General features: G+C 40.9%; 1 protein-coding gene, 1 long non-coding RNA gene and 1 other non-coding gene across 9 annotated transcripts; 2 read left to right on the top strand and 1 right to left on the bottom strand.

Moving 5' to 3' along the window:
- The first annotated feature begins 4,737 nt into the window (after nucleotides 1-4,737).
- LOC130508827 (small nucleolar RNA R71) lies at nucleotides 4,738-4,844 on the top strand. The gene has a single exon (XR_008943011.1). It is a non-coding gene; the product is annotated as a small nucleolar RNA R71 (small nucleolar RNA).
- Nucleotides 4,845-6,787: 1,943 nt separating this feature from the next.
- LOC130508736 (transcription factor IBH1-like 1) lies at nucleotides 6,788-7,108 on the top strand. The gene has a single exon (XM_057004389.1). It carries the CDS (start codon nucleotides 6,788-6,790, stop codon nucleotides 7,106-7,108), a length of 321 nt encoding a protein of 106 aa, XP_056860369.1.
- A 2,573-nt stretch (nucleotides 7,109-9,681) lies between these two features.
- LOC108839163 (uncharacterized) lies at nucleotides 9,682-12,011 on the bottom strand. 7 transcript variants are annotated; one of them, XR_008942851.1, is made up of 6 exons: nucleotides 11,526-12,007; nucleotides 11,129-11,358; nucleotides 10,813-11,036; nucleotides 10,586-10,743; nucleotides 9,981-10,499; nucleotides 9,682-9,799 (listed from the first exon to the last, which is right to left on the bottom strand). It is a non-coding gene; the product is annotated as an uncharacterized LOC108839163 (long non-coding RNA). The 7 variants fall into 7 exon arrangements; XR_008942854.1 differs by having other exon boundaries at nucleotides 9,981-10,212; nucleotides 10,408-10,499; nucleotides 11,129-12,005; XR_008942856.1 differs by having other exon boundaries at nucleotides 10,586-10,719; nucleotides 11,129-12,011.
- Nucleotides 12,012-12,614: the final 603 nt, after the last annotated feature.

Genomic DNA, 12,614 nt, shown 5'->3' with positions numbered 1-12,614 from the left:
ATCCGCTTGTCGTGGAACGCCTTGGTCTTTTCCTTGTAGATCTTGGAACTCTCATAGGCCAGATGCCTGATCTCCTCCAACTCGTGGATCTGAATGGTTCGCCTCTCCTTGGCAGGTTTGATGTCGAAGTTGAGTAGTTTGACAGCCCAGCTGCCTTGTACTCTAGCTCAACAGGTAGGTGGCACGCCTTGCCATAGACCAGATGATAGGGAGTAGTCCTTAAGGGGTCTTGTAGGCTGTTCTGTATGCCCAGAGGCATCGTCAAGCTTAAGGGACCAATCCTTGCGGGTGGTGTTGACAGTTTTCTGGAGGATGTTCTTGATCTCTCTGTTGGAAACTTCCACTTGACCACTTGTTTGAGGATGATAGGCGGTTGCAACCTTGTGTTTCACACCATTCTTGCTCAACAATCCTTGGAACACTTGTTGATAAAGTGAGTTCCACCATCGCTTATAACAACTCTAGCACTCCAAATCTTGGAAGATGATGGAGGTGAACATCTTGGTCACAACTCGTGCATCATTGTTGGACTAGCAATGCTTCCACCCACTTGGAGCATAGTCCACAGCAACTAGGATGTATTCATTCTTGTGAGAGACTGGGAAAGGTCCCATGAAATCGATCCCCCAACAATCGAACACTTCAACCTCCAAGATATAGTTCTGAGCATCTCGTTTCTCTTGCTTTTACTCCCCATCCTTTGGCATGAATTGCATCGAGATATGAAGGCGTGAGCATCTCTGAACAGGCGGCCACCAGAAACCGGCTTGGGAATCTGGAAACAGTCTTGAAGGTGGCGAAGTGACCAGCATAAGAGGAACCATGGCAGTGGTGAAGGATTCCTGGAATATCAGCCTCTGGAACACATCTCCTGAAGATTCCATCCTTGCCCCTTGCCTATAGAGATGCTCATCAGAGTAGTTGCCTTGCCTCCCTGAAATTATTTTCTTCTCATTCCAGTGAACCTCAAGGCTCTTTATCAGCTGCCAAGAAGTTGCAATCTCAGCAACCATTTCGGGTACTCCTTCTGGATTACTGCTACGAATGCTCCTTCTACGCGGGAGCAGTCCTTAATGGCAGGGAACGACTGCTCCATGTTGCGCAGACCAATCGCATTGACGTACTCCATCGGTTGTTCCACATCAAGAACTGTCTCATCCGACACTTTCATCCTGGAGAGATGATCTGCCACTCCGTTATCAACCCCCTTCTTGTCTCTTATCTCTAGATCGAACTCTTGGGCAATAGAATCCATCTTAAGAGCCGTGGTTTAGCATCCTTCTTCGTGAGCAGGTACTTGAGAGCCGCGTGGTCTGTGTGCACAATCACCTTTGATCCAACAAGATAGGATCTGAACTTCTCAAAAGCGAACACGATGGCAAGGAGCTCCTTCTCTGTTGTTGCGTATCGGCATTGAGCTTCATCCAAAGTTCTGCTTGCATAGTAGATCACGTGAAGCTTCTTGTCTTTACGCTGTCCAAGGACTGCTCCCACTGCAAAATCACTTGCATCTGTCATGATCTCAAAAGGAGATCCCAGTCTGGAGGTGGACAACTGGTGCACTGACTAGAGCTCCCTTGATTGTGTGGAATGCGGCTAAGCAGTCACTGTCAAAGGCAAACTGAGCTTCCTTGCAGAGCAACCGAGTGAGTGGTCTCGCGATCTTAGAGAAGTCTTGGATGAACCTCCTGTAGAAACCAGCGTGTCCCAAGAAACTCCTGATTCCCTTCACTGAAGTTGGTGGTTGCAGACTCATCATGACCTCGATCTTTGCCTTGTCCACCTCAATGCCTTTCTCGGATATCTTGTGTCCAGAACAATCCCATCTCTCACCATGAAGTGGCATTTCTCCCAGTTCAGCACCAAATGCTTCTCCTCGCATCGCTTCAGTACCCTGCACAAATTTGACAAACAGACATGAAAGGAGCTTCCATAGACGCTGAAATCGTCCATGAAAACCTCCATTATGTCTTCGATCAGATCAGTAAAATTGACATCATGCATCGCTGGAAGGTCGCTGGAGCATTGCACAAGCCGAATGGCATCCTCCTGTATGCATATGTTCCATAAGGGCATGTGAACGTCGTCTTTCCTGATCATCTGGGTGGATGGGATCTGAAAGAAACCTGAATAACCATCTAAAAAGCAATAGTAAGGGTGGTTAGCCAATCTCTCAAGCATTTGATCAATAAAAGGAAGCGGAAGTGATCCTTACGAGTCGCAGCATTCAATTACGAAAATCAATGCACATGCGATGACCGTAACTGTTCTAGTGGGGATCAATTCATTCTTTTCATTGGTTACAACAGTGATCCACCTTTCTTAGGTACTACATGCACGGGACTAACCCACTTACTGTCAGAGATCGCATAGATCACACCTGCTTCTAGAAGTTTCATTATCTCTTTCTTTACAACATCTTTTAGATTCGGGTTTAACCTCCTCTGATGTTCTACAGAAGTCATCGATTCATCTTCCAGGTGTATTCTATGCATGCACAGATCAGGTGAAATGCCAGGTATGTCAGCTAGAGAGTAACCTAAAGCCTTACGATATTTCCTCAGCTCACACAAAAGCAGAGCAGTCTCTGCATTGTTCAGTCAGCATTCACAATGACAGGATATGTGGAGTTGGGTCCAAGAAATGCATACCTGAGTCCCTTGGGAAGGGATTTGAGCTCTACCTTTGGAGCTTTCAGCTCGCTCCATGAGTCATCGGGCTGAGCTGCCGGAACAGTCGGGTTCTGAGGCGTGGTTGTTCCAGTTGATGTGCTGGAGTCACTGTTCTCCCCTAGACTTAGATTCGCCACCATCCTCTCCATACTCCTGGCTGAATCCAGGATCTTGGCATAGGCATCAGCATCAACACTCTCCAAGCTTTGCTCGGCTTCAGCTCTGACTAAGGCGAGTTCAAGTGGATCCTCGGTGAGAATCTCCTCGATCATACCTTCATGCGGCTCTAGGGGATCACCATCTTCTTGGACAGTGAAGGTTTGTCCATCCAGCATCGGCTTCTTGAGCATCTGATCCATCTCAAACTTCATCACAATATCTCCAAGGTGGAGATCGATCTTCCCTTGTCGGACATCAATGATAGCTCCAACGGTGCAGAGGAATGGTCTGCCTAGGATCAGGGGATCATTGGAATCTTCCTCAATTCCAGAACAACGAAATCGGCAGGAACAAGGGTGTGTTTCCGACCAGAACTTGAAGATCCTCTAGGATCCAACTGGAGACTTGACAGATCGATCAGCAAACACTAGGGACATCTTGGTAGGCTTGAAGTCCGAGTATCCAAGGCGCTTAGCCACAGTGTATGGCATGAGGTTTATGCTCGACCCTAGATCGACCATGAGCATGAGAAAAGTGTTCTCCCAATCTGAACCGAGAGAACAAACTTTCCCGGATCACCCATCTTCTTGATCCTTCTGTTCTGGAGCACCGCGCTGCACTCCTTAGAGACAATCATGAACTCATTGTCATCAGATATCTTCCCAGAGATCAGTCCTTTGACAAAGCTGCGCATGGATGGTATCATCTGGATCGCACTCATCAGAGGGAGCTTGACAGTTAGGTCTTCTAACATCTTCCTGCACTTCATCTCTTCCTTATCCTTGCGTGTAGCCTTAGCTGGAACAGGGTAAGGAACTTTGGCACATACTGACGAGCAGGAGAAGGCGCTGCAGTCGGTGGAACAACCCAGCGGGTCGCTCTGCTTCCGTCGGAACAGTCTCAGTAGGTTGTTCTGCATCATCCTCACCTGTGGGTACAGCTTTAGATGGCTGATCCGACTCCTTCTGCTTTCCTTTCTCAGCCGATGTGAATCTCCTGGGGTCTAGATCAGGCAGTTGCTTTCCACTCCTCAACCTACTGCATTGCACTCCTTGGGGTTCTTGTCTGTTTTCCCAGGGAGAGTTCCTTGCTGTCTCTTCACGTTCTCAGCAGTCTGAGCAATCTGAATATCCATCTGTCTCATATGGCTTGAGACATTGTCATACTTCACACTCAGGTCATTGAACATATGATTCATCCTGGTGTTGATGTCGTTTGTGACCTGGTTCAGTGCTTTCCCTTGGATCTGCTGTCCTTGGAGCAGCTGGCTCATCATATTGGCGAGACTCTTCATGTCATCATGCGGAGCAGTCTGAGTCGGTTGTGCAGCTTGCTGATTAACCGGCTGTTTCTGGCTGTGGAACTGAGCATTCTGAGCTGGGTTAAGGACAAAGGTTCTTCCCTGATTGCCATAAGGCCTTTGATATCCACTGTTCTGACCTTGGTTCCCTTGAGCTTTATCGTCTGGTTTAGGGGCATTGAACAGGTGGGATTGTTCCTCACGTTAGGGTTCGGGTGATAGTTCTTGAACTGCCATCCTTGCCCATTCACATAACTCACTTCATGCTGATCCTCAGCCGACTGATCTGCCTCTGATGTGCCTTCTGCGGTAGCTTTATCCTGTGGGGATTCTTCCATGATGAAGACTTGGTTCTGGTTACTCTTAATCAGCTGGTCGACTTTGGCAGAGAGCTCATCAATCTTGCTGTTGTCGATGCTCTTCACCTTCTGAGTGCGATCAGTCTCGCGGTTATTGTCAGCTGAGCTTGAGGCCATGTTCTCAATCAATTCGAATGCACCTTGAGTGGACTGAGTCATGAAATCTCCTTTACTGGCTGAGTTCAAAGCGTTCCTGTACTCCCAGCCTACTCCATCGTAGAACACTCCCAGCAGATAGTCTTCCTCAAAACCGTGATGTGGGCATTCTCTGCGGTAGACATTGAATCGCTCCCAAGCATCACAGAACGGCTCGTCTACCAGCTGTTTGAAGGTCACGATCTTCTGTCTCAGAGCTGCTGTCTTCGATTTCGTGTAGAAGTGGCTTAAGAAAGCTTCTCGGACTTGTTCCCAAGTTGTGAGTGATCCGGTGGGTAGTGAATCAAGCCAGCGAGCAGCTTTCCCATCAAGAGAGAAAGGGAACAGAGTACACTTGATGTAATCGGGTGGTACTCCATTCGCTTTAGTGAAACCACACATCTTCTCAAAGTGCTCGATGTGGTCCATCGGTATCTCAGCAGGAAGCCCATTGAAGATCTTCCTTTTGCACTAGACTTATCAAGGCTGGCTTGATCTCGAAGTCTTGCCTTGTGCACGGTGGAGGGGTTATGGCAGATCGCGTAGCGGGCAGATTACGCAGTAAGTTTCTCTGGCCGATCTGGACCACTCCCTCCTGTTGGTTCGCAGCATTCAGAGCAGCTTGCTCGGCAGCAGCTTGCTGCGCTTGGATCGTCTGCTGCATCTGCTGCATCTGCTGTTGCATGAGTGCAAACGCAGCAGTGAGATCATCTGGATGATCACCCATGTTGGTGTTCGTTGATCTCGGCTGTTGACGGTTCTGTCGTTCCAATCTCGCTAGTTCCTCGTTAGAAGCTGATGTAATGGTCCTTGTGCGTTGCTCCGAGTATGTCTACTGGTCATGCACCTGGATCATCAGCTGAAACAAAGAAAATAACACGAGTTAGATATCTTAGACTAGATATGAAACCGAAAATTAGAGGTAAAAAATCTGGTCCCCGTCGCAACGGCGCCAAAACTTGATACACTAAAAATGAATCCTTGCTACTGCCAAGTTAACAGTTGCAATTGTAGTACTTGAGATTCAAATCCAGAGGACCAGTCTACACTCTAGTTCTATAAGTTTCAGAATCAAGCTAAGAAGAAGATATGATTTGGTTGAAATAGGCGATATAAACAAGCAAAATAAACACGAGATTGATTCAATTAAACAAGAGCTAGCCTAGGGTATTTCATTGGGTGTTGAATTGGAGCCAAACAATTATTCAAGCGCGATGAAGTGCTTTCTAGAACTCGATCACTAAGCTGGAACACTCCACTGTCGTGGCAGTGATCGCTTTGCAGGTCGATCTCACCACCTAACTGTCGTTGGGATGAGGATCGATTGCAAGCTTTAGAGAACAGGTCCGATCAGTTCACTTACCACCCTAATATCTACTTTCGCTGATTAGGGATACTAAGCTCATTCAATACATGTCAAGTTATCATCCTAAGCGGTTAACTAGGTGATGAACTAGTGATCTAACATCAAGTGATCAGTTTAATGAAAGCAGTAAGAACAGTATGAATGAAGAACAGTTATGGATCGCTTATCTATGTTTAGCTCATGTCTCAACACCCTAAAAACCCTAGGCGAGCAAGGTCACTACTCGATCATGATGCACATAGACAAAGACATAAATCCTGAATAAAATTGCATAAGAACAGAGTATGAAACAATAGGGTTCAGATGATCTTCTCTATGAGAGGATTGGTTCTTCTCCCTTACAAGTTGCAGATCGCAAATACTCAGTGTTCTCTTGTAAAAACTAGCGTAAAAAAAAATAGAAAATAGATAGGTGGCGTTTTATATGGAGGCGCCAATCAGAAGGAAAGAGATTAGGGCAACAGGGCTTCAATTCCCGAAATAGGAGTTTCCATATTTGTCTGGAACAATCACCGGATCACTCCGTCTGCTTGTTCCGCTTGAGAGAGATCAGTCTCGGGACTGTTCTCTTGAGTGTTCTCCGCAGGAATACTCCAAAAGGACTTCTTTTCATCAGGCACCTTCTCTTCTTTCTTCTGCTAACTCCAGACCTGTAAAAGGTCAAAAAGGACTAGACTGACACGAATTAGTGACTTGAAACAAATGAAAACGTATGTACAATGATGTGAAAAACACCATATATCACCGAGCCCTAATCCAGAAAACCGCCAGTGAGGACAATTTCCTCGTACGTCAGATGCTCTCTGGTATCAAGGCGGAAACGTTAATCAACAAGAAGTTGCCTAAGGTTATGTGTCATAGAAAGATAGTGAGAAGAAGCAAGAAGATCTTGATGAGAAGGAAATCCAAATCAGTGAGCGAAGAGATCGCAGCAAAAGCTAGGAAGCTTGTCAAGAGAAAGACTCAAGGCTTAAGAAACGTTGTCCCCGGTGGAGAGTTTATGAACAATGACGTCTTGCTGATACAAGAAACCTTAGATTATATTGTCTCGCTTCAGACACAAGTGAATGTTATGAGGAGTATTGTTGATGCTGCTGAGGCCGGAATTGAACGGTAAATGTTTTTTTTTGTGGAGATAATTTGTGAAAGCACGATACTGATCGGATGGGATCATTGTTGGTCGATAGGACCGCATGTTATTTGGAGATATTGAAATTCACGATCGACCATGGATAGAATTTTATAGTAAGTCGTATTGTACAAAACAGAATTTACACACGCTTATATGAATTTTTCTATTTACTGGATGGTGAATATAATTGAAACATTTTGTTAGCATGCTTTTTATTGTGTTATTCTCTTGGTATATTTTATGCTTCGACTGCTTTTCTTGGCATGCCTAATAAATAATACAAATGGTTAGTTTTTTATGTCTCAGATTTCAGATATGGGAAATATTATAGACGATTCAAAACATCCACGATTTCAAAACAAAAATATTTGATCAGATTTCAACTTACCAGAGGAAATGATATTAGCTCATATGAGTTGTCGCTATAAGAGTAAATTTGACTTGTTATGAAAGGGTATGTTTCACCTTTCAAAAAGGATAGTAGCACGGGACAAACAATAGTTTCAATTTCAACCTGTGAAAAAATCAGTCATTTGGCTTTTATATACACTAGATCTATTGTCCGCGCTACGCGCGGAAAATTGCGTTAAACACATTGTTAATTTCGTTGTGTGAATATAAAATATTATAGAGTATTTATATTTTATAAAATTGTTAAGAGTGTATAATATAGTATTAGGGCATCTCTAACCCAACTCTATTTTTTTTTCTAAAATAGAGTAAAAGTAAATATGGAGTAAGAAATGCTCCAACCCAACTCCATATCCAACTCTATAATGAAATTTACTCCATAAATGGAGTAATCTATTTTTTGTTTGTTCATTAGTCTATTATGAAGTGGAAAATGGAGTAGGATTGAAGCATTTTTACTCCATATTCACTTTTACTCTATTTTGGAGTAAAAATGGAGTTTTACATTGGAGATGCTCTTAGAAGAGATATATGCTATGATTTATGTTTTTTTGAATGGTGTATGTAGTTTTATCTGCTCACATTGTTTTGTGATAATTTTTTTATATTAGTTTGGCAAAATAGCAAGATTGACTTCAGAATACATATATAAGTTGGAAGAGGATGGGAATTTCTTTTCAGTTGTGTTTTCTTGATGAAAATTTTCTTATTTGTTGTTGAAAGTTTTTCTTTGAACTCTTACATTGAACTTGAATCATACCTTCTTTTGAAGTATTTGATGATGCTTATTTTTGTGTAAAAAGTAAAACTATGTGGCCGGTGATGAAATAAGTAATAACTTTCTTATAAATAATTGTAATTAATATGTACATATTACATACTTAAGTTGATTTTTTTTTACCTTTATAAATTTTGGGAATAATGCTAGTCATCATATTAACTTTATATTTCTGATTATATATGCCTTGTATCTCTCTGAACATGGCTGCTTGGTTTTCTCATAAGTAGTGGCGGATCTAGAAACTGTGTTGGTCCTAAACAAATTACATATTAAAGTATAAATTAATAAATCAACATGTAGAATATTAAAAATTGGTAAACAATTATATTAAATTTATAAATATTTTAAAAGGGCAACTGAGGCAATTGCTTTGCAGTGTAAATATTGTGTTTTGCATGTATTTGTGTAAAAGCAGCCCAAATTTGTGATTAATCATTGAATATGCAAGAAAATGGACATAAGAACCATGAAAAATAAATTAAGACACCGGAAGACTTTGATTATATGATTTGAAAAAAGTTAACATAATTGATGTTAAAAAAAATATTCATTTATATTTTTCATTATGGGACATATTGTTTCAACTCTCACCAATAGTCTTACAAAGAAACGTAACACTAACAATTATATAACATTAAAGTCAAACGTCATAATATATATAAACTTATGACCAATCAGGATATTAAAACATGTTGAATCTTTATACAGACTTGCTAATAAAGATTCATTGACAATCTCCAAGTACATCAAGCTTACTATATATTACGCTCAATGGCATAGATAATTCAATGGTTCCAATTTCTTACACTAGTAAATTTTAAGGTCGAAAAGGTTGTGTCATTATTCCTGCTGGGGTCATACACTCATACCTACATATTTTCAATGCCACCATATGTTGTGGTTGCACTGCTGTTCTACCAGGTAAAAAAAATAATTAACTAAGGAATCTATTTCACAACATTAATGTTTGTCCTAAACAAATGGACTTTCTCATGAAACTCATGGCAGCTAAAGGTGGACGTTGTAACAAATATTCATATCGTGATTAATCTTTCTACTATCCTTTAGTCCGTTTGGCTGGCTGGTTATTTCAGATACATTTACCGTTAAATTAAAAGGTAAAGGGCTCAGTGTAGCAGTACTTGTGAATTCCGGTGAAACACGTTCATGACATTTGCCTTGTCGCCCCTGAAGTTAATAGACAATTCCTTTCAGAAACAAAACTGTTTATGTCATAGTTGAATGGCTAATTCTGTAAAGCTGGTAGCAAAACTTTTGGCAAGAGATTGACTTGATATACAGTAATATGTTAGTTCGTGGAGACATTTAATATATAGATGCGCCAAAAACTCTTTAGATACTAATGTTCATTGAACAATTTCATTCCATGCAAACGGTTCAAGGTTTCTAAGAACACATATAGACAAAGTTAACTTTCATCTGGCTTTGAAACTCTTCTACATCTTCCCCTCGTAGCACCTGGACTGAACACAGATAACAAAGCTTTAATTACCAAAACAAATTTGTGCCCCAGAGAAAAAAAGTGGAATGGGAGAAGAACCCCTTCAGATTTCAGAAGCATTCATCAATTCAGCGTCTTTTTAGACACCCTCAGGTTCATTATTTTTATTATAACCTACAATGTGGAGGAGTTTCTTCTCTAACCTCTGAAAGCGTCACGCCGTTCCCGAATCTCAGCCACAGTATCCAAAATTTATTATCTGCATGCACAGAGGCAGGAAAAACCTAACTGGAGATACACGTAACAATTGTTTTGATGCAGATGTAGTCACGCTCTTGCCGAAACCTAAATAACAACCTGCCCTCTTCCTTGCTCCATGATTGCTTTCTGAATAGTATGCTCACCATCTCCAGTTTCAATCAATCTATCCACCGTCTGCACACAGGAAAGGATCATCATGTACCCACTACTATCATCCTGGACCTGATACTAATACCACATTTATAGATTTAAACTGAGAAAAGCAGAGTTTTAAGTCCTTGCCTTTCATCTGCTTGTTGACCAGTAACTACCATTGTCAAGAAGTAGAACACCCAAAAATGTCAAATAGTATATATCAGAAATCATTACTCGGAATAGTTGAGTCGTTAGACCAGATCCCTATTGAAAACAACGCATCTCCAAGACTTCTCTGCATTCTGCTTAATGTTATATCTCAGAGTCTGCAGTGAAATTTTTTAAAAAATTAGGATACCTTTCTCAGGTGGTTTTTGATTTCGAGAATTTGTAGAACTACTTACAAACTTACTTGGAATCAAGAGATTATAAAAACGTCACTTGATTGCCTAAACTCCCTCGGATGGCTTTCTTATCCAAGTAGAGAAGGTGATGCTACGGATACATAATACATGTTTGATCCGATACCGAGCTTACGTCAAGTCTCTTTGGCAATAGCAAAATGATCACCTTTAATAAAACCAGAACAATATAAGGAAGATTAAAGTGAAAGATAAAAGTGTATAGATAGATATTAACCAGTGATCATTGATGTTGACACAGAGGTCTGAAGCTCTTCTAATGGTGCTGCACTATCATGTCGTGGAGGATCAAACAAAGGCAACCACAACAAATTCCCATGGACCACCAGATATTTTTTTTTCTTAGGTATCCGTCTTGGAACAGTTAATGACCGAGCATACTTAGATTGCCAAGTGGTCTCTCTTCCTCAGATCAGCTCTTCTGTTGCAAAGATTAAGAATCTGAATATCATCAAAAGAAAAAAAGGTTTTACAGGTTAAATCATTGAAGAGGAAAACTGTTCTAAAATTTAAACAAAATCAGTTTGTAAAACCTGCTCTGGAGCCCCCTTTGCTTACTTGGTGCCAGTCTCCATTACCATTGTTATATGTTGATGGGACTGAATCCTAAGACGTGAATCTCTCTAATACCAACTCTTGACTCTTTGGACTTAGCAAGTATTCCAACCATAGCACATTAATATCATCTCGATTCTCTGTTCCTGAAGCTCTAGCAGCTAAAAAACATTGCTTTCTTTTTCAACATTTTTAAGAATACAGAGAACTACAACATGAACAACAGAGCTTAAAACCAATTAAAACCATACCAATATAACAGAGAAAATTAAGTTCAAAAAAAAAATATATAACAGAGAAAATTATCTGAAAATAAAATACATCAGTTTCCTTGAATAAACAGAAGAATTGAGACGTGGATAAGATCTTAATCACATGCATGATTGATCTGAGTGACCTGGTCCTGGTGAGATTTGTTGTAATCAACGGCCATTTACGGTGGAGAGCCAAGATTTTCTGGTGGATTTCATAGCCGTGAATGTAGCTTATTCATAATAAGTTTATCATTTTTGGTGGATTTAAGTTTAGACATAGGCCTTTATACAGGAGGAATAAGAGGAGGTGAAACGAAACATTTAAGAAAATGTTAAAGATCATCATTGATTGTTAAGACAATGCAAGAACTCAGAGATCAGAGAAGAGGAAAGAAGAGGAAGTGGAAAAGTCGGCGCAAGAAAATGGAAAGCTTTACACGAATATGGTTTTGGGCTGAGATGAGCCGAATTATAATTTACATAGCCCACACGAAATGCCCACTCTGAGTCAGCGATAGTGATGTGGCAAAATCAAACTCTCTCATTGGCTGAATTTTTAATCCAACGTGGCATACCTGAGAGAGCTTCGTATTCCCCTTTTAATACTTGTTTGATACTCCATGTTCCATCAATCAGCCTCATTTAATAGGACAGAAATGACAACGAGAAATAAACCAAAAAAACATATATAGCCCTTCTTTCTTCACGTTCTTTGATAGATATACTATTTATCTATCCATTTATATGTGTGTAATGCATATGATTCTCAATTAAATCTTCGATTTACTTCGCTTGGTTCGGATTCCTTATTTGCTCAATTATTTTCATGCTAAACTGTAGCTAACATTTTCACTATAGAGTATTGGACGAAAATTAAATAAAAAATTTTGGATGTCCATATCATATTACCCTTGCATATTTTTAGAAACACGTGTATTTCTTGTTAGGCCCAGCAGCCCAGTTAGTCACTGACTGGACTCTTATATATTCTGTTTAACAGTTGGACTCTTCTTAACCAGACCAACAGAAATGCCATACACACGCACAGAGGAAACGAGGCGGGTGAAGAAAACAATGCGGCGTTGGCTTTTCCTATACGTAGATCTTCACTGCTTATCATTTTATCGTACTTAAAAGGACATGTAGTCTTCTCCTTTTACTCTCCTGTGGAGAGACGTGGAGTATTGAGTTCTGATTATGTAACATACAT

Source organism: Raphanus sativus, chromosome 2, assembly GCF_000801105.2.
Source record: "Raphanus sativus cultivar WK10039 chromosome 2, ASM80110v3, whole genome shotgun sequence".
NCBI lineage: Eukaryota > Viridiplantae > Streptophyta > Magnoliopsida > Brassicales > Brassicaceae > Raphanus > Raphanus sativus.
The sequence above is the reverse complement of the archived record's forward strand: the minus strand, read 5'-3'. Positions and strand labels throughout refer to the sequence as shown.

Coding starts and splice junctions, on each gene's coding strand:
- LOC130508736 (XM_057004389.1), top strand. CDS start 6,788: ATGCTCTCTGGTATCAAGGCGGAAACGTTAATCAACAAGAAGTTGCCT.